This window comes from Phacochoerus africanus, chromosome 1 (assembly GCF_016906955.1).
Source record: "Phacochoerus africanus isolate WHEZ1 chromosome 1, ROS_Pafr_v1, whole genome shotgun sequence".
NCBI classification, from domain to species: Eukaryota; Metazoa; Chordata; class Mammalia; order Artiodactyla; family Suidae; genus Phacochoerus; species Phacochoerus africanus.
This window is the reverse complement of record NC_062544.1, coordinates 239,510,021-239,530,247: the sequence shown is the minus strand read 5'-3', so window position 1 is coordinate 239,530,247 and position 20,227 is coordinate 239,510,021. Positions and strand designations below refer to the sequence as shown.

Sequence of the window (20,227 nt, the reverse complement as noted above, 5' to 3'; positions counted from 1 at the left end):
CAGTCATGTCAAATTATAGGGTGGGGACTGCATAGAAACTTGCTCAGGCGGCTTCTGAGCTTCTGGACTGGTTGGAGCCTCCTTCACTGAATGGCCCACCCTGACCTCAGCCCAAAGCAAGAAACAGAAGATCAAGATGATATGGCTGTGGTCACACAAAGCCTGTTAACTACATTGACTGTTTTTATGTATTTATTCAGGAAATCTGAACTTTTTTTTTTTTTTTGCCTTTTCTAGGGCTGCTTCTGCGGCATATGGAGGTTCTCAGGCTAGGGGTTGAATCGGAGCTGTAGCCACCGGCCTACGCCAGAGCCACAGCAACGCGGGCCACATCTGTGACCTACACCACAGCTCATGGCAATGCCGGATCCCTAACCCACTGAGCAAGGCCAGGGATCGAACCCACAACCTCATGGTTCCCAGTCGGATTTGTCAACCACTGTGCCACGACGGGAACTCCCAACTTTTTTTTTTTAACAAGAAATTTGAACCACATTTTGGGGTATTCCAGAGAGATGTAGCAATGTGGTTACCATTTTATAAAACTTTTAAACAAAACTGTTAGTGGTTCACAACTTTGTTTACAAAGAACAATGACTTGAAGCACAGGCCTGTCTTCTCAAGACCCAGAGGACAGTGACCAAGACAGAGAAGAATCCAGTGCAGAGCTGACCAAGGCCTCCTTTGGCAAAAGCCAGGAATCCAAACAATTAATGTTGAGGACCTCTTCCCATTTTATGCGAGAGGCAGTGAGTTTGGCCCTGTTACTTTGGTGATTTACACCAAACAAGCTGCCCTCAGCTTTTTAATTTTCCTCAAGTGGAAGAGAAATTCAGGAAAAGTGAGGATGAAGCCAGTCAATTCTGCTGTTTTTTTCCCTTACCCCAGAGATTGAGCCACCATTTTTAGGATAGCTAGTTCACTGCCCAGCCATTGATATCCTTGTTTCTTCCCTTCCATGTTTTCTGCTTCTATTATCACTTCCCTCTCTAATAGCCAAAACGTCACCTGCACTTTCATTCTAATCTTTGTATTAAAAATCTGCCTCTATCTAACTTTCCTCATGAGGCAATTCATGTGTACAGGAAACCTCATTTGTAAGCTGTTTTTCTGCTATATTTGGCTGTATATATTGTTCTGTAGCTATTGCCTTTTCTTGGAAAGAGCATCCACAAGAAGTATTAAGTCTCATGAACATCCCTCTAGAAGTATTTATCCTATATCAATTTTTCTAGACTTTTTACAAAGCTGATTTTGTAGATAATATATCCTCCTTCCAAAGATTAAAATTGAAATAGCCCATAATTGGAGCTGACCAATAAAAATTTGGGGTCAGCAACAGTTTCTAAGTACATGAAACACGTGTGTTTACATGTGTTTTTGAAATCTCAGTTTACCCTTCAGGAAGGCATTTCTCTTGGATCAATTGCATTTCCTATTTAACAACTTCACAGTTTACAAGTAAGACTATGATTAAAATGTTAACAAATTCTGGGGCAAAAGAGTGTTCCAGAAAGAATCAGTAATTGTTGAAAAGGGTAGTTAAATAGCTGTGTGATTAACTGTTTTTCATCTAAAATGCAGCATTTCTCCTGTACCCTTTAAGCAGTACTGACAAGGTATTTCCTGAAGATTAATGACAGTCCAAGTTAATGGCCTGGGAGAAGGTCTTTAATCCTTATACAAAGGTAGTTTGGAAAGTAGGAATGAAAAACAACTGCTAGGTCAAGATGATGCAATCCCAAGAGATGTTTCAGAAGATTAGTTACCTTTGCAGAAGCCTGTACTTAACTACTGTTCTCACTCCCCCTTCTCTGCATAACATACCTCAGACTCAGGTTTTCAACCTCCTGGGATTTACTTTGGTTTTTGAAAAGCGTCTTGTAATTTTTCCTTTCACCAAACAAAGCCCTTTTTATCAATGTTTTTGTTTGTTTGTTTTTGGGGTTTTTTTGTTTGTTTGTTTTGTCTTTTTGCCTTTCCTAGGGCCGCTCCCTTGGCATATGGAGGTTCCCAGGCTAGGGGTCTAATCAGAGCTGTAGCCCCTGGCCTACGCCAGAGCCACAGCAACACAGGATCCGAGCCGAGTCTGCGACCTACATACACCACAGGTCAGGGCAATGCCAGATTGTTAACCCAATGAGCAAGGGCAGGGACCGAACCCGCAACCTCATGGTTCCTAGTCGGATTCGTTAACCACTGAGTCATGGCAGGAACTCCCAATGTTTATCAGTGCTTCCTCTTTTCATTCTTTCTTACTTAAAATTCATCTTGGAAGTCATTTGTTTTCACGTAGCTTCTCGCCATCAGACTCATTTATTGGTGTGGACAGAATTGTGCTTGAGAGTCTAGAAACCAAGGCAGTCAAAATATACTTCTTTGGGTCTCAGATAAATAAAATATCTATGTGTGCTAGGCATAAATTATATAGAAAATATGAAATTACTGTCAGTAGTAGGCTGGGGTTAATGGAAAATAAAACCTAGACACCACTTCAGTAGGTCAGAAGAGGTTGATTCATCATAAGGACATAGAAACAAGTTGGTACAGTTAGGATACTTACAAGCAGAAATGCATGCTTCCAGACTGCAAAATACCACCAGACATGTTCACTTGCAAATGATGTCAGACTTTGTGGAATCTCATTCCTCCTCCAGGCCAGTCCAGGCTGCACCCATTCTGCATGTCTCCTAATCTGGATCTATTCCAACAATCCTCCCATCTGGACAGATTTATTAATTTCAGGATTAAGCAAGATACAGTATGACCTCTGGGGCAAGGACTCTGATGGAGATAGTAGGAAACAGTGGCAGAAGATAAACAGCCACCCAGTGGAGAATTGTACCAAGATGCCCTACTTTGGCTATTTACCCAAAGAACAGTTGAGAGCTGAAGAATGATCACTTAGTTGAAAAAAAAAAGAAAAAAAAAAGATCTGCCTTCCTCTATGGGCATTATCTTATGTAATTGTGTGTCCTTGTGAGAGTTTTAGATCCAGAAGCTTGTACCTTTGCCTGTGCTAAAAGTGTGTTGCTCACCTTCCTGCTGGGAATGTGAGCTTTCTTTGGAATCCTTTAGAGATGAGTAGAACCCCATCTGATTCACTCAAGTAGTTTCTGACTGGCTGGTCCACTAATCCCAGGCTGATACTCTGATCCCTGCCGTATGTTTTCACATGTTTGGATTGTCTTTTTTTTTTCTTTTTTTCTTAGGGTCACACCCACGGTATATGGAAGTTCCCAGGCTAGGGGTCGAATTGGAGCTACAGGTGCTGTGGCCTACACCACAGCCACAGCAACGCCAGATCCGAGCCATGTCTTCAACCTACATCACAGCTCACAGCAAAGCCAGATCCTTAACCCACTGAGTAAAGCCAGGGACTGAACCCCAGTCTTCATGTATACTAGTTGGGTTCATTACCACTGAGCCATAACAGGAACTCCTTTTTGGAAATTTTTAAATAGTAAAAGTTGAAGTTCGGCCCTGGTGCAACAGGATCAGTGGCATCTCTGGAGCGATGGGACACCGGTTCGATACTGGGCCCAGAACAATAGGTTTAGGATCCTGCTTTGCCCCAGCTATGGTGTAGCATGCAACTGGATCTGATCCCTCACCTGGGAACTCCATACCATGGGGCAGCCAAAAAAAAAAAACCTTTTAAAAATAAATACATAAATAAAATAGCAGAAATATGCTACAGGAAACTCTAAGAAAAATGTCTTCTGGTTACTAGGGCAAAGGGTTGAAAGGCAAAAGCCCCACTAAAATGGTAACTGGCATTTTGCCACTAACATGTATCTAATCTAACCCTGAAGGCATTAAATTCTTATGGATTTTGTGACAGAGCCAAGAGAAGTAAATTTGTGGCTACCAGTTCAAACTGAACTACTGTTTTAATGCTGTAAGTACAGGTGAAATCTTTATGTTCTTCCATACTTTAAAAAAAAAAAAAAAAAAGATCCTTGTTTATATACAGATTAGTTCCACTAGACCTAGTTGAACTTTTTGAGTTCTTTTTTCAACTGAAATTGCCTTTTACAAATGAACTATCCAGATGTGGATGGGAACATAATAATAGAATTACATGCTGAAATAACTTAGATTACTTAGGTCATGATTGCAGTTTTATGATACCATCTGGGAAAATTACTAAGAGCATGTGAATTTGAGGTAGTTTTTCTCCCTTCAGTAGGCATTATGACCTCTTTTGGCACTTTTTTGGTATTGGAATTTGCTGGTTACTTTGCTTACTTTAAGAGTGATGGATCCACCACTCTGTCATGGTTTAACTGGAGCTTTCCTTCCACACAATTGGCAGGTATTTAATGCGTCAGACAGTCTTTCTGAAACCTGACCTAACCACTTAACAGTAAAATAGTAAAACTTGCTCTTTTGTGTGTACAAATGCTGTCTTTCCAAATTAGGAAAGAAGATATAAAACCCTGTAGAAGTGCCTTGTTTTAAACGGTGTAACTTAATGCTCTACCATTAACATTCTCCCAAGGTAGTGTTACATAAATAATTTCTGCTACACAGGAAGAGTCATTTCCCATTCTGGAATAATTTGCACACATTTAGGAATTTCATTGTCTCCTCTGAATCCTCTGGGCTGTGGGCCCATAAATTATCACATTTTGAGTGTGGAACTTCCATTACATAATCTAAATTTTATGGGAGGAGAGAGCAAAAGGATTGCAAAAAAGTAATGACTTGCTTATGGGTAGAGAATCTCAAGGAAGGAAAAAGGATATTTCTACTTCTTCAACATAGATCAAGGAAATTTGTGGTTTACTTTTAATAATCAACTTTCTGGTATTTTTTAATGCCAAACCCACAAAATTTGGCGTTTTAAATTCATACCTATCTGTGGGCATGTAGTGTCTAAAGTGGTGGTTCTTAGGATTCCAAAGAAAACATATCACTCAAATGCCAGTTTCCTTGGTTTCTAGATGATAGTTTAAGCCCAAGACTTCTTAATTCTGTCCAAAAGATGCAAAGTTTTTTGTCTATATATATTCTGGGTCTTGTAACATTTATCAACTTCTCAGAAAGACCTAGCATATGACATTTTCAAGACAATTTTTTTAGACCAATCTTTAACACCATGCTGGGATTTTTTCTAATTATTAATAATGATAATAATAGCTCCTAATTATTGAGCACTTATTATTTGCCACTAACTGTACTTAACACTTTATATTTCTCATTTATTGCTCCCCAAAACACAAGTACACTTATTATCTCCATTTTATGATTGAGGAAACTTAAAGTTTTGAGAGGTTAAGTAACTTTTTGAAGATCACAGAATTAGAAGATCTCAGAAAAAAAGGTATATTTCTCTGCCACTGACTGGTTCTAAGACCTTGGGAATACTTCCTTGGGCCTCAGTTCTTCATCTTTAAAATGAGGGGAGTGGACCACATCAGTTATTTTTTAAAGATTCTTTTTCCTTTGTCTATTTGAGTACCCTAAAATTTCTTTTTTTTTTTTTCCACTGACAATCTATATAAGAACTCCAGTACATCAATGCAGAATATGCTGGACAATCATGTAACCACCATTGCAATAAAAATAAAGAGCAATCCCAAAGTTTCCTCTCACCCCTTTGTAGCTGACCCCTCCCCTTAGTCCCAACTGCTGGCAACCATTGACCTGTTTTGTGTCCCTTTAGTTTTTCATTTTCACAATGTCACATAAATTGACCTATTCAGTATTTAGCTTTTTTTGAGTATGGATTTTTTAACTTAGCATAATTATGCATTTGAAGTCATCTTCATTGTTGTACATATCAATAATACCAATTACTAATTCTTTATATGGATTACTATACAATGTATAACATATGATTGTCCATTCATGAGTTGAAGGGCATTTCTGTTATTCCCAGTTTTGGGCAATTAGGTGAAACTTCTATAAATATTGTTACTTAACATTTTGAGGTTGGTGATATATCAGTCAGTTATTAGATTAGAGCATCAAAATTCAAGTATCATTGAAGGAAGAGATAGACACTGCAATCTACATTTGCAAGTATGATTTTTTATGACTCTCTCTTACCACAACCAAATCTAGAATGGAGTCCTTAGTAACTTCTCTACTCATACCCACCCTTTAAAGTTTTCAAAACTATCTTAGCCACAGCTAAGATACAACTAAGTGGTTTTAGCTACTGATTGAGTAGCTTATAAACAGCAGAAATGTTTTGCTTATATTTTTGTAGGCTAGAAGTCTGAAATCAGGCTGCCAGCATGGTTAAGTGAGGGCTGTCTTCTAGGTCACAGACTTATATTCTCACATGGTAGAAGGGGCGAGGCGTTTTCTAGGACCTTTTTTATAAGGACATTCATGAAAGTCACTCTCATGACTTAAGCACCTCCCAAAGGGCCCATCTACTAATACCGTCACCTTTGGAGGCTAGGACTGCAGTATGAATCTTGGGGAGACACATTCATAGCAGTAGCCATTTTTACTCTGGTTTGGAGAGGAAAGATTGGGACATGTCATCTAATGTAGAGCCAACCCCAAAATAAATCAAGTTAAAAATAGACCTCTGGGAACTTGAAAACTGGAGCTGCAAGAGTTCATATCCAGCATTTCTATTTCTCCCCCAACCACCTTCGAAACAGAAAAAAAAAAATAAAACTTCCATGTAGTCTCTACCAACAAAGTTTGCCCTTCTCCACTTTCATAACTCAGACCTGATTTTATACCACTACTTCCCACCAGTATCAATACCTTTGATCAATATTTAGTGAGATTTGGGCCACATAGACATTCTATTATGAGAATCAGCCCCACAAAGTATGGCTTTTCTTTGGGCTCCACGTTGAAGTGTGATCCTTTTTACAGGGACCAGCTCTGCAATGTATAGTTCATCTTGACCAAGTAATGATGTATACAGAATGTTCATTGGTCTCTTTAGGTGTTGACCAGCAGTGTGAAGCTGCTTATATCATTTAGTGCAAGGCTGCTTAGAGTGTGGTCTGCGGACCTGTGCCAGCCTGTAAACTGTTACTCATCTGCTGCAGGATAAGTCAGAAATTCAAAGTAGGTATTTAGGAACTTTTATAGCAACTTAGCCTTGCTGCAGTATCTCAGCAAATGATCATCATTCTAGTGATTCATTTTTATTGCAGTCAACAATGGATTGACTAGGGTTCCCATCGAGGCTCCGTGGTAACGAACCCAACTAGTATCCATGAGCATGCGGGTTCGATCCTTGGCCTCACTCAATGGGTTAAGGTTCCAGCATTGCCACAAGCTGTGGTGTAGGCCACAGGCGCCGATTGGATCTTGTGTTGCTGTGGCTGTGGCCTAGGCCGGCAGCTGCAGCTCCAATTCAACCTCTAGCCTGGGAACCTCCATATGACTCAGTTGTGACCCTAAAAAGACCAAAAAAAAAGGAGAAAAAAACAATGGATTGACTATAACAAAATTATGTCCTATGCAGCAGGTAGTTGGCAAGCACAGTTTCGTGTGCCTTTTACATAGGATCTTCTATCCAAATCCAGGTTTTGATTCTAGGATGGAGCTTGAGATTCTGGGCTTCTAACACACCCCAAAGTAATGCTCTTGACCTGCCAACTAAGCTTTGAGAAGCAAGGATTTGGTGGACGTGTATGCTCAATGCACTTTTTCCCCTTGAATTTGTGTGAACACATATACGTTGCCCTTGTAAAGTCTTAAAAAAAAAGATGTAACAATGGAATACCTGTATACTCTTGGGTCTTGGTTTTGGTTGTCTTCAGTGAGAAGCTGGGCCTATCCATTGGGAAGCTTGAACTTCCCAAGCTTCAAGATGGCAAATGATCATCATTTGTTATTGTCCTTCAGATCTTCTCTTGTGTTAGGAAGGGTGGAACTCCATAAACAGATGAATCTTGTGAACAAACCTTTTCCCTCATCTCCCTAAACAAGGAGTCTGCCATATATACAGTGTAGCAGACTGAGAATTAGGGCATCTGGTTTCTGTACCTCACTCCTCTACAGCAATAAACCTGTATAATTTGATCATTTCAGGTGTTTATTCTCCATCTAGGGTGACACACTGTTTTCCCAAGACAGTCCTGATTTTAGCACCAAAAGTCCTGAATCCTGGGAAATCCTTCAATCCCAGGTGCACTTGGACAGTTGGTTACCCTATCTGCTTTATTTTTCCAGAGTTGGATCCAAGCAGCAAATTCCAGCACTCGTCCTTTGTAGAATCTCCTGAAGAGTACAAATGTTATCTTTTAAACTAAGAGAATGGACAATTCTGGTTTGGATTCATGGGTGTGTGGTGGGCCATTAGAGATAAAGAATTTGAACAGACCAAGGATGACCTGTGTGAATTTTAGGGGAATTTGCAAGTACTTAGCTTGAAACATTTTGAAAAGAAAGAATTTTTGTTTTATATTGCCTTCACTTTTGTTTTAATTCTATCCCTTCAAGGAGTGAGGTGTGTCTTAGAGGATACCTTTCACTAATTATCAAAGTTCAAGTGGTAAATCACTATTTGATATTGTCAGATAATCCTGAATGTCCCTAATATACAAAAGTGTCCCTGTCAGAAGTATTCCAAACGTAATAAGTAGAATATAGGGTTAGGTTAATGGGCATCAGCACAAGTAGTTATATATTGTCCTAATTCTAGCCAAGTGACTTTATTTATTCTTTCATATTTTTAACCAGAACTTGTCAAATAAGAATTATGATGGAAAATGTTAGTGATTTTTTTAAAAAATTCAAGTTCTAACTACTTTTAATTTTATTTGAGAAGCAAGTCTCCATCTCAATTAATTTTTCCCCTAATATAAAGTTGTTTTTGCATTGGTTGGGGAGGGATACATTAATAATTTTTTAAATTCTGAACTACTAACTGCACCTGCTTAGGATCTAAAACTGAAATGGAAAACACAAGGCTTAACCCCACATGCTCCCTGATCAAATGCAAAAGTTCTTAAAATAACTATGTGTAAAGATGTTCAGAGCAGCTGAAAACCAAGGAGTTAGTGTCCCAAGTCATAACCTGGCAGTTTAATACATAGCTCAGAGGCAGCTGCCTCTGTCTCTTTTTGTTTCAGTGCTTGGAGCAGCAGCTTCTACAAGAAGCACAGAAGCAGCCTCTTTATCCACATTGCTATCCTCCCCTGAATTCTACCTTCCTAGTCAAAGAGTCTGACCCAGATCCATCAGGGAGATCTAGGACATTCCTTCCAAGCCATGAGAGAAAAGTAGCCTCCAAACAATTACAATAAACTTTAAATAGATACACAGTAAATTCCAGGAAAAATATAAGGAAGAAATAAAGTCACGTTCATTAGTAGTAACAAACAGTACTAGTTATGAATGATACCCTACACATTGGTGCCTTCAGAATCTCAATTACCAGCAGTTCAGTTTACTCTCTTAAAATCCACTGGAAAAACCTTCTTCACTCACTCAAGACTGCTCTTTTCAGCTCCTCTTATCTTTATAAAGCTCTCAGCTAACTATATATCTTAACAGATACATATCTCAGCTTACCATTTTCCCCCATAGAGATATGTTTCCTGTAATATTTTCTCTTACCTGTGATAAACTGTTCCTCTCAAGGGTCCACTTATGCTTCTACCAGTAGCAGTATCTGGGCTGGGTGGACAATTGATCTAATCTGATTTGACAGCTTTTTATGTTGCCAGGCTGGTGGCACTAACCAGAAATGTAAATTTCCATTTGCATTCCCATGTAGGTGAGTATACTATTATACTGTACTGTTTCCTTCCTAAAAAGAAGAAAAAAAGCAGTAGCTTATACCTCTTTTAGTATAGCTAAACCGATTTTTTTGAGAGTCAGAGGAAAGAATTGGACAACTATGTAAAAGAGAAATGGAGGCAGGAAGAGGATGGGGTGTGGGAGGCCTGAAACTCTGCTATCAGCAGAGTTTCCAGTTGGCTGCTTCCATCTTCAAACAGTAGTTGGAACTGTGAGTTACTTATGTTGAAAACTCAGAATTTTTCTAGTCCTTCATTTGAGAAATTACTTTATGAAACTGCATTAGAGAGCACATTAGTTAGGCTGATTCCCTGAACATCTAAAACCTACTTCTTCCATCTGCTGAACAGGGAATACCTGCCTTTCCTATCAAGTAGGGTCATCACAGGATCAAATGAGTAGCTGATAATCTAGTTATATAGCCAGGTATATAACTAGGTATATAAATGATACTGTTGTTACGATTAATGCCATTATACAGTCTCCTCAACCCAGGTGAAAAGCACAGTACTGTCACTCTTAGCTGTAGCCTCCAGTGATTGACTATCTTTGTTAGACAGATTAGACAGAAATACCTTGAACTTTCACCCCAGATAGTTAGGAAGCTATAATACAAATTTTGCTCTAATATCTTCCTTAGGGACTTCTCATCTGATCCTATTCTAAAGGACCAAACTATCAGTATATGAGCTTTTTGTCTGATATCAGTAGTTTAGAACAGAAATCTCAACATCTCTTAAAGAAAGTTAAAGTATTTGCACCAAAATGTATATTCCAGTCTGCTTATTTGATCATTTGGTCTCTGAAATTGTCTATCTTATAGACACTAAATGAACTTTTTTAAGTAGGAAAAATATTTTTTTCTGGTCCTTTTCTTTTAATTGGAAATAAGGAGAAAATACCATGTTAAACAACATAAACACTGTAAAGGTTCAAATCACTAATAATCAGCCCTTCTGTGAAGATTTCCATAATCAGAGCATGTGGAAACCATGTTGCCACATTCACTGCTGTATCCCAAGTAACCCAGCACATAGTAGGCATACCAAACATCTGCTGATAGAATGAACAAATGAGCAAACTAATTAAGCCCTTTAACTGTAAAAGTGGTCTACCTAAGTATCATGAAACAAAAAGAATTATTTTGTGCTCAGTGTGAATGGTTATTAAATACTTGTGGCTAACAGTTCTGTCCTAAGTCAGATAAAAGCCACTAACATTGTTTTCTTTAAATGTTTCCTAACGTAGCATATTGAAGAGGTGAGGCAGGTTATTTCCAATTAATAATGAAAATTTTGCTTTTAGGACAAAGAATATCATGGATTTTATTCTGAAATATACAGGGCCCTTCCCTTTTTTTTTTTCCCCCATCTGTGCACCTGCCAGACTTGGCGCTTGCAACGTCTATCTCCAACAATAATCAAATTCACCGTCATTTTTAAGCCACATTAAAGTATCTCCATCTCGGAGTTCCCATCATGTCTTAGTGGTTAACGAACCCGACTAGCATCCATGAAGACACGGGTTCGATCCCTGGCCTTACTCAGTGGGTTAAGAATCCAGCGTTGCCATGAGTTGTAGTGTAGGTCACAGACGCGGCTCGGATCCCAAGTTGCTATGGCTGTGGTGTAGGCCGGCAGCTATAGCTCCGATTGGACCCCTAGTCTCGGAACCTCCATAAGCCACGGGTGTGGCCCTAGAAAGACAGAAAGACAAAAAAAAAAATCTCCATCTCCAGTGACAGTGCCACTACCTAAGACCAATTCTTGGATAACAAATTCTTTACTTTAATAACAGTTTAAACCAAAAAGACAACTCCATATGAACTTCAACAGAAGCTAAACTCTTCAAAAAAACATTTTGCACTTCTTGTTTGTAATTGATACTTTTCTTCATGCCAGAATTTCTACAGAGTATTTTTGCATTGTTTATCATAAGAACCCAAATTCTTCCTTGCTTTGAGAAATTACCTGCAAAACTCTTCTAAGAATAGACCTGTCTTAAAAGCCCTACGTATTTGTTTTAAAGAAGTAGATACAGCCTGAGAATATTATTGCTGCCTTTAGAAATGTTCAATGTAGCTCTTAAAGTGTTTATGCTGATTTTTAATTAATTATAATGGTAGCTTCATAACTGTCAACTGATAAATGAAGAGATATATTTACTTGGAATATTTGTTTTTGAGAGATTGATTGATATATTGGAAAGTGTCATCATAGCAAAAGCATTTTTGGTTGCACCTAGAGGAACATTTCCATAGTTTGGAAAAGTTCTCTCCAGTAGTACACTACACCCGTCCTCTTTGTAAAATCTAGTATGCACATGGAACATGGTGAATGTAGCTAAGAAGTGTATGCATTGTATCTCTTGTAGTCTTTCCATAGACTTGCATAGATGTTGAGAAGAGATGTGATCATCAATTGTTGTGAAGAGAAAAAATAATGATTGACTATATCACAAGATTTTTAGATGAACACGTATCTCTGTTGAATGGGGATCTATATTCAAAACTATGCATTTTCCCTAAACATTGACTAATATTCCCATTGAGCAAGTACAGTGAGTGAGCAGAACTTTCTCTGGTATCATTTGGTGGCAATCTAGCATCATTTCCCAATGACATTGAGATTTGATATTTTATAGATACCATGTTCTTTGGGGTGATAGGTATCTAAGACCATCCAAAAACCCTGATTCAAAAATCTGCTTCTATTCTCTAGCCCCTATTCATCAAATATTAGCATCAAAGAAATATAAACAAAAATAAAGAAGAAATACTATCTAGTTGCCATTTTAAAGTACTAGTTTCTTCTGTCTCACCATAAAAAGAGAATTCCTCCTCTCCAATCTAGCATATCCAGTATGCTTCTCCATTTTTATCACATTTTTGATGACTTTAAAATTATGTACAGATCACTTGCATCTTTTTACAAAATCAAGCTATTAACAAGGCAAGTCTTTTACCCAAACCATTTTTTAAAGTTTTGACTGTTTGTCTTACTCTAAAGAAGATAACAGGAGTTCCCATCATGGCTCAGTGGTTAACCAACCCAACTAGTGTCCATGAGGACGCAGATTCGATCCCAGGCCTTGCTCAGTGGGTTAAGGATCTGGCATTGCCGTGAGCTGTGGTGCAGGTCACAGACACGGCTCAGATCCAGCGTTGCTGTGGCTGTGGCGTAGGCCAGTAGCTGCAGCTCCAATTGGACCCCTAGCCTGGAAACCTCCATATGCTGCAGGTGCAGCCCTAAAAAGACATAAAAAATAAAAATAAAAATAAATAAGGTAACAATTTAAGATTTTATTTTGGTCTTCTATATCTACCAATTTATCAGAACATGCCTACTGTCAAAATAGTTCTCTATTTTGCAAGCAGTGCTTACTCATATTGGCCTAAAAGTCATCATCCCTTATAAGCCCTTAATCATACCTGAGATTTATTGTACTCCCTTGCGTAATACCCAGAAGATCCTGCTCCTGGAGAGCAGTATTGGCAATTCCTGGATATTGGATAACACAGAAACATCCCCAAAGTCTCTTTTCAATAGCAGTAGGGACACTTACCTTACAGTGCAGGTGCCTTTTCTTGATCACATTCAGTAGTTCTCTCTTCTCATCCCCACCAAAATCCAATAGTGGAATCCAGGGACCAACAATGTTTTCTTCTTTTCTTTTTGGACACTTTCTCAGTTTTTGTTTTGTGGACCTCAAAGCCACGGAAAAATTGCAACCAGGAGTTACTGACAGATCTGCTGAGGAGAGGCAGTGAGGAGCCCAACACTGACTGGGCCCAAACACTAAATATAACCTTCTTCCCTCTCCGGGCAGCGTCCTTCATACTCTGAAGACAGACGACCTTGCAGAATCCCTCACCCTACAGCTTGCCAATCTCCACGGAAGAAAGGGGCTAACTGAACTGAGCTGCAGGATGAGGCGACCCAAAAGCTGGGAGCCATCTGCCCAGAGCAAACAAGTAGAGGCAGGTATAGGCTCCGTGAGTGTGTCTGTGTGTATGTGTTTGTATGTTTGCATGCCTGTGCCCAGCAGCTGCTCTCCAGATTAGAAGACACCACTCTTTGGCAGGCAATTCTGAAACCACCCTCTTGGGTAATTTTGAAGTCATGTGCACATCTTGGCTGAGAGAGGAAACCTCCCAGGCACAACCTGGGTCCCTTTCTCTGCCCCAAATACACTATGAACCACAAACAAACAGCAGTGCCAGCATCTTAAGAACAGATGCCCAGATGGACATTAGACTGCACTTGATTTTGTACCCTGCAACTAAGAACTGATGCAAGCCTTTTTTGAGATTTAAGTAACAAGGGCATGACCTCTTTTTTGACAGTCATAACCCAAGGCACTGCAGAGATTCACTGTTATTAACGCTGTGTTGAACTTTAACTTGAATGTCTGCCTGTTCCATTCACCATCACAAAGACAAAGTACAAAGTGCTGAGGAAACGTTAGAGCGACATTCAAATATATGATGGTATTTATTATTATTATTAAAGGTTTTTGTTTTCTATTATTCAGGTATTAAGAAAAAACTCATACTTTGCATTGCTAAAATTTGAGGAATCTAATTTTCTCTTAAGTGGTATCACTTATTCCGATTGGAGGGGGAGGGGCAGGAAGAAGGAGCTTGACCATCTCTTCAGCAAGTACATACTGCATCACCAGTTTGGTGTCAGGTCCTCTACCAAACATAGTCTCCACCAGCCAGTGCTGAATCTGTGCATTATTTTATTTAATCCTCATAGCTTCCTTTTAAGACATTCCCTGTATTGGTGATCAAATAAGAAAACCGAAGTTCACAATACTTAACTAACTTCCCCAGAGTCTCATGGTTAATAAATATCTAATTGGGGATTAAAATTTGGTTTGAGTCACACCAAAAGCCATGTTCTATATTTTCAACTCTTATCATTGAAATAATTTCAAACTTACAGAAAAGATACATGAATAATAAAGAATTCCCATATACTCTGCACTCAGGTTCTCCCATTTTTAGCACTTTACCACATTTGTTTTCTACCCCCCTCCTTTTTTCCTCCTGATTTCCCTCTTCCCATCCACCCCCTTTTGTTTTTTTGTTTGTTTGTTTGTTTTTTGTTTGTCTTTTTTGCTATTTCTTGGGCCACTCCCTCGGCATATGGAGGTTCCCAGGCTAGGGGTCTAATCGGAGCTGTGGCCGCCAGCCTACGCCAGAGCCACAGCAACGCAGGATCTGAGCCGCGTCTGCAACCTACACCACAGCTCATGGCAACGCCGGATCGTTAACCCACTGAGCAAGGGCAGGGACCGAACCCGCAACCTCATGGTTCCTAGTCGGATTCGTTAACCACTGCGCCACAACGGGAACTCCCACCCCCTTTTGTTTATATATATGTGTTTATTTTTCTGAATCGATTTATATACTTCGGTGTTATTATCCTGAAAGCAATTCTTTCTACATAACTATAGTATAACAATCAAATTCAGTAAATTATCATTGATACAATATTACTTTCTAATTCATAGTTGCCCTTCACCTTTTCACCAAATATCTCAATAATATCCTTTATAGGATGAAAATTTGTTTTTTTCCTTTTGGTCCAGGATTATATGTAGCATTTAGTTGTCATGTTTCTTCTTCAGTCTTATGCTGTTCTTCAGTCTTTCCTAGTCTTTTGTGAACTGACATTTTTGAAGAGTATGTTTTGTAAAATGTTCCTCAGCTTAGTTTTGTGTGATATTATTTTTTATTATGAGACTGAGTTTGTGCATTTTTTTGGCAGGAATACCACAAAATCAATGCTGTATTCTTCTGAGTTAATCATATAAGGAGATATATAAATGGTGTTGGTCCATACCAGCCCCACTTTGTTAAGGTGGTATCTACCAATTGTCCACTATAAAGTTACAGTTTTTTCCCTTTGCAATTAGTAAATATTTTATGGGAAAATAATTTGAGACTATGCAAATATATTGCTCCTAAATAAACTTTCTACTCTAAGGAAGAATATACCTTCAATGAAATATTATTCAGCCTTTAAAAAGGATGTAGAGAGTTCCCATTGTGGCTAGGCAGAAACAAACCCAACTAGTATCTGTGAAGATTCGAGTTTGATCCTTGGCCTTATTCAGTGGGTTAAGGATCCGGTGTTGCCTGAGCTGTGGTGTAGGTCACAGATGCAGCTTGGATCTTACATTGCTGTGGCTGTGGCATAGGCTGGGAACTTCCACATGCCATGGGTATGGCCCTAAATAACAGGGAAGAAAGGAAAGGATGGATATCTGATAATATATTACAACATGAATGAACCTTGAAGATAAATGTTAAGCGAAATAAGCCAAACACAAAAGAACAAATATTGTATGATTCCACATAAATAAGCTACCTAGAATAGTGAAATTCATAGAGATAAGATTACTAAGGGCTGAGGGAAAAGGAGAAGAGAAAGTTATTGTTTCATGGGTATAGAGTTTATGTTTGGGATGATAGAAAAAAATCTGGAGATGGATAATGATAATGGTTGCACCACAAGGTGAAAGTGTGTACCTAATACCACGGAATTGTACACTCAAAAATGGCTAAGAGAGTTCCCCTGTGGTACAGCATATTAAGGATCTGGCATTGTCACTGCAGAGGGCTTCAGTTGCTGTTGTGGCACTGGTTTGATCCCTGGCCTGGGAACTTCCATATGCCACAGATGTGGCCCTAAAAAAGTAAAAAAAAGAAAAAAAAAAGCTAGGATGGTGAATATTTACTACAATTTTTAAAATTTATTCTAACCATTTTAATGAGAACACTAAAAAATTTAACATTATATAAATGTATTATATCTCTGTTAGATAGCATTTCTATAATATTGTATTATGATTACAAAAAAATTAATTCCTTATCAGAACTTTCCCTTTTCACATGGCATATTGAAGAGATTCTGACATACCATAATAGGCCTAAATTGGATTTTGTCTGAAAGAGTTAAATAACTTTTCACTTAAAATTATATGATAATATAGATTTTTGAAATGTAACTTTATAAGACAGTAGTCATTTGTTGTCTTAATAATTCTTAATTTTCCATTTTAACAGTACCCACTGGGCCTCTTTTGCAGACCTAATGTAATTGTATCTGCTTGTGTTTATCCTAAAATAAAATTATCATGAATTCCATCATGATTAATTTTTCCTTGAGTCTGTGGAATTGATATTAGTCTATCAATTAAATTTCAGAAGTCGAGTCCCAAAGACAGATATTCTCTCCCATTCCTGTAGCCTGCTTATCACAGTGTCTCCTGCAAATGGTATCTTCAGGGGGAGGAAAGACAGGAGAGTTGGGCCGACTTATAGTTCTCTAGTGGAACAGACAGCTGATGGAATTATGAGTACACGTATACGTAACCAGAATAAATTCTCTAAAGGGTCATATTCCCACCTAGTCACTGGTAACCTAGCAACCAAGTAAAGAAGGGAAATAGCAGGAAAAAATATTCCTAATATTTTAACGTCATTTTTTTCACTGACCCTGGGCTTTGGTTTCCTCCTCTGTGACAGTTTTGTACTGAAAGATATCTTAGTTCTATCTTAGCACTAATATTCTGTGAGTCTGTCAATTGATGGTTGGAAAATGACCCAGGGAAACATAACTTTATGCTTTTTTTGCTCAACTCTTACTAATAGTTATCACTACAGATGGCTGCAAGGTATTGAGAGATATATTAGTATCAGTTCTTGAAGATATGGTGACTTTTAAACTCATTTTAAAATGAGTTTATTTGTTTATTCCTGTGAATTGTGAAAAGAGATGCAGGAGCCTCAGTAGCAGAGCTGGATCATAGGACATCAGAGACAGTGTTCCCTGGGCATGCCTCACATTTTCTTGATTCACATTCCAGACCCATCCTTCCCACTGTCCTCTCCTTACCCCAGGTGGATTATGTCCTTTCTTAATACTCCCACGGCACCCAAGCCTTAACCATACTTTGCCCTCAATCCTACTTTATTGCAATTGCAAGCATACTTGTCTCTCCCCCACTACTGGAAGTTTATAGAGCAGAGTTCATCCTCCAACATTGTAGTCCCAGCCCCAAGCACACAATCAGAGCACAATAAATATATGTATATGGAAGAAGCATCACTGATCACTTTGACCAAGTGGACAGAGGAGAGAAGCAACCCTAGAGTAAAGCATCTTTAAAAAATCATCTCAGTGAAATGGAAGATCAAGAAAGAAGAAAGCACACATATTAAACCTGTTGGTCTTTTTTAAATTCCAGGCTTTTAAACATTTTCCTGATGGACATTTAACAGCAGCAAAATTGACAAATTTCACATGTTATCCTCTCCTTCATGTTCCCTAAAAGTGGAGTTAATGACATATACATAAAAATAAGGGATCTGGATAATCCACAAAGTAGAAAAATATCTCCAGGTAAATAGGTTTGTTTAGGAAAACCTGGTATAATGAAGGGTGCCTCCCTCTTCCTTTGAAACCCACCTATGGGGAATGTTTTAGAATTATGCATATTTTTGGGTTTCAAGCTTTTCTAAAGTGAAAATGATGCTAACAGTTTAACTTTTTAAAAAAAGATGAGGAAAACATATCTTTGACTTTGGAATCTTGTTATTACAAATAATTTGTACTTTTTGGTTTCCAGGAGCTCTTTCTTCATATACTTCAGGAATGCCAAAATACCAGGTGACAGCTGTTTTAGCTCTAAGACATTCCTCAAGTATCCTATTTTGATGTCATTATGTAATGCTTTTCTCTTGGCATAGTTATTATCACTCAGTAGCCTTTATATGTATCACTACATAGCTCTCTTCACTTTTGTATCCATATTACTTTTCCTAATGGGTACTAGTTCTCTCAAAACTAGACGAAAAGGGAGAGAAGGAATAATTCCAGCACCATCTCAAATTGGACCAATTTCTCCTTGGCGAGAAAGTTTCTTTGTGAGCAAGAAAATACATGAGTTAGAAGTCTTTCTCCCCTCTCAGCCCTTCTCTTTAAAATGTTATTTCATCCTAGTCTTGTTTTCCTTTCTAATGACTTTTTTTTTTGTCTTTTTGTCTTTTTGCCATTTCTTGAGCCACTCCCGCAGCATATGGAGGTTCCCAGGCTAGGGGTCGAATCAGAGCTGTAGCCACTGGCCAACACCAGAGCCACAGCAACGCAGGATCCAAGCCACATCTGGGACCCACACCATAGCTCAGGGCAACGCCCGATTGTTAACCCACTGAACAAGGCCAGGGATCGAACCCTCAACCTCATGGTTCCTAGTCAGATTTGTTAACCACTGCGCCACAACGGGAACTCCTCTAATGACGTATCTTATAAAAAGATGTATCAACAGAGAGCTTGTTTCTTCTTTCAGCTTAAATCTTGTCTTAGTAATTGCTGTTGCACAATTTTCAGTTCACTTCAACATGTATTTACTGAGTGCCCACAATATACCATGCAAAACTCAGAATCTGGTAGGAAAGGCACACATCTAAATCCTAATTTTAATGGGCTGTGCATTATAACATAGGGCTAAACACATGCTGTCTGAATCTACTTGAACGCGATATCGGGAAGGGGCGCTGCTAGGGTGGGGGTGGAAGTATTCAAACTGGATGCTTTGGGGGAGGTGTAGGTTTCTGCCTGGAGAAGTGTAAGAAGGAGAGCAAAGGGCACAATGTGTGCACAAACTTGCTGGCAGGAAAGCACATGATGGACTCAGCAATGACAAGCTGCCTCCATGCTCAGAGAACAGGGGTATGGTGTCCAGCTTTGTCCTAGGTAAAGTGGAACCTTTATTTGAGTCCAAAATGTTAAGGACCTTGATGCTTTGATCCCAGATGTTATAAATGTACTCTGTAGACAGTGGGGAGCCACCAGAGGCATTTTAGCAGAAAATTATAGTCAGGAGGTACAGTGTAAAACCCTCAGGATTTGGAACCAGAGGCTTTTTTATGGCTGTTTCTCCTGAGAAGAAACTTGGTGCTTATCTAATTTTAGCCTCTTGTTTTATTCATGAATATTGTGTAACTCAGGTTTAAATTTCACACCACCAGGTGCCATGTCCTTGACATAAAGCCTTAAAGAAGCCACTATGTCACAGCTTCCCCAGAGTGGTCCCTGAGTTTAAGCAAGATTATCCCTGAGCATGTGATCCCTGAGAGGGTCACTTTTTACTGATGTAGGATGCCGAGACCTCAGTGGGGTGAGAATGAGGAATGGCTGAGGCTGATCCAGCCTGGAGACAAGCAACATACATTACAAGTTAGATATTTCAGCCTTGGAGGGAGGATCTGGGCAGGTGGCTGCAGTATGATTCCAGGTGAACTGCCTGAGTTGGGGCCAGATTCCAAGTGGCAGCTAGGAAAAGGGGAGCAGGAGGCATGAAGGGATAAGAATTTTGCAAGGAAGCTGAACCCTATCTGAATAAACTAGGTGCTAAGTAGCTATAGACCTAGCAGAAAAATTAATACCCTGAGGAAAGCAAGAAGAAAGATCGATCCTAA

At 39.0% G+C, this 20,227-nt stretch overlaps 1 protein-coding gene across 3 annotated transcripts in view; it reads left to right on the top strand.

Annotated features, from left to right (window-relative positions):
- CMSS1 (cms1 ribosomal small subunit homolog) overlaps positions 1–20,227 on the top strand; it is a 395,641-nt gene that overhangs the window by 288,015 nt on the left and 87,399 nt on the right. The window contains exon 2 of one of the 3 annotated variants that reach the window (XM_047793848.1): positions 13,561–13,715. The exons of 1 other annotated variant lie outside the window; for it this stretch is intronic. In XM_047793848.1, the coding sequence (XP_047649804.1) occupies positions 13,661–13,715 (55 nt within the window). In that variant the 5' untranslated portion in view covers positions 13,561–13,660. Of the gene's footprint in view, positions 1–13,526; positions 13,716–20,227 lie in introns of those variants that run through there. One more of the 3 variants, XM_047793860.1, reaches the window with a different exon arrangement.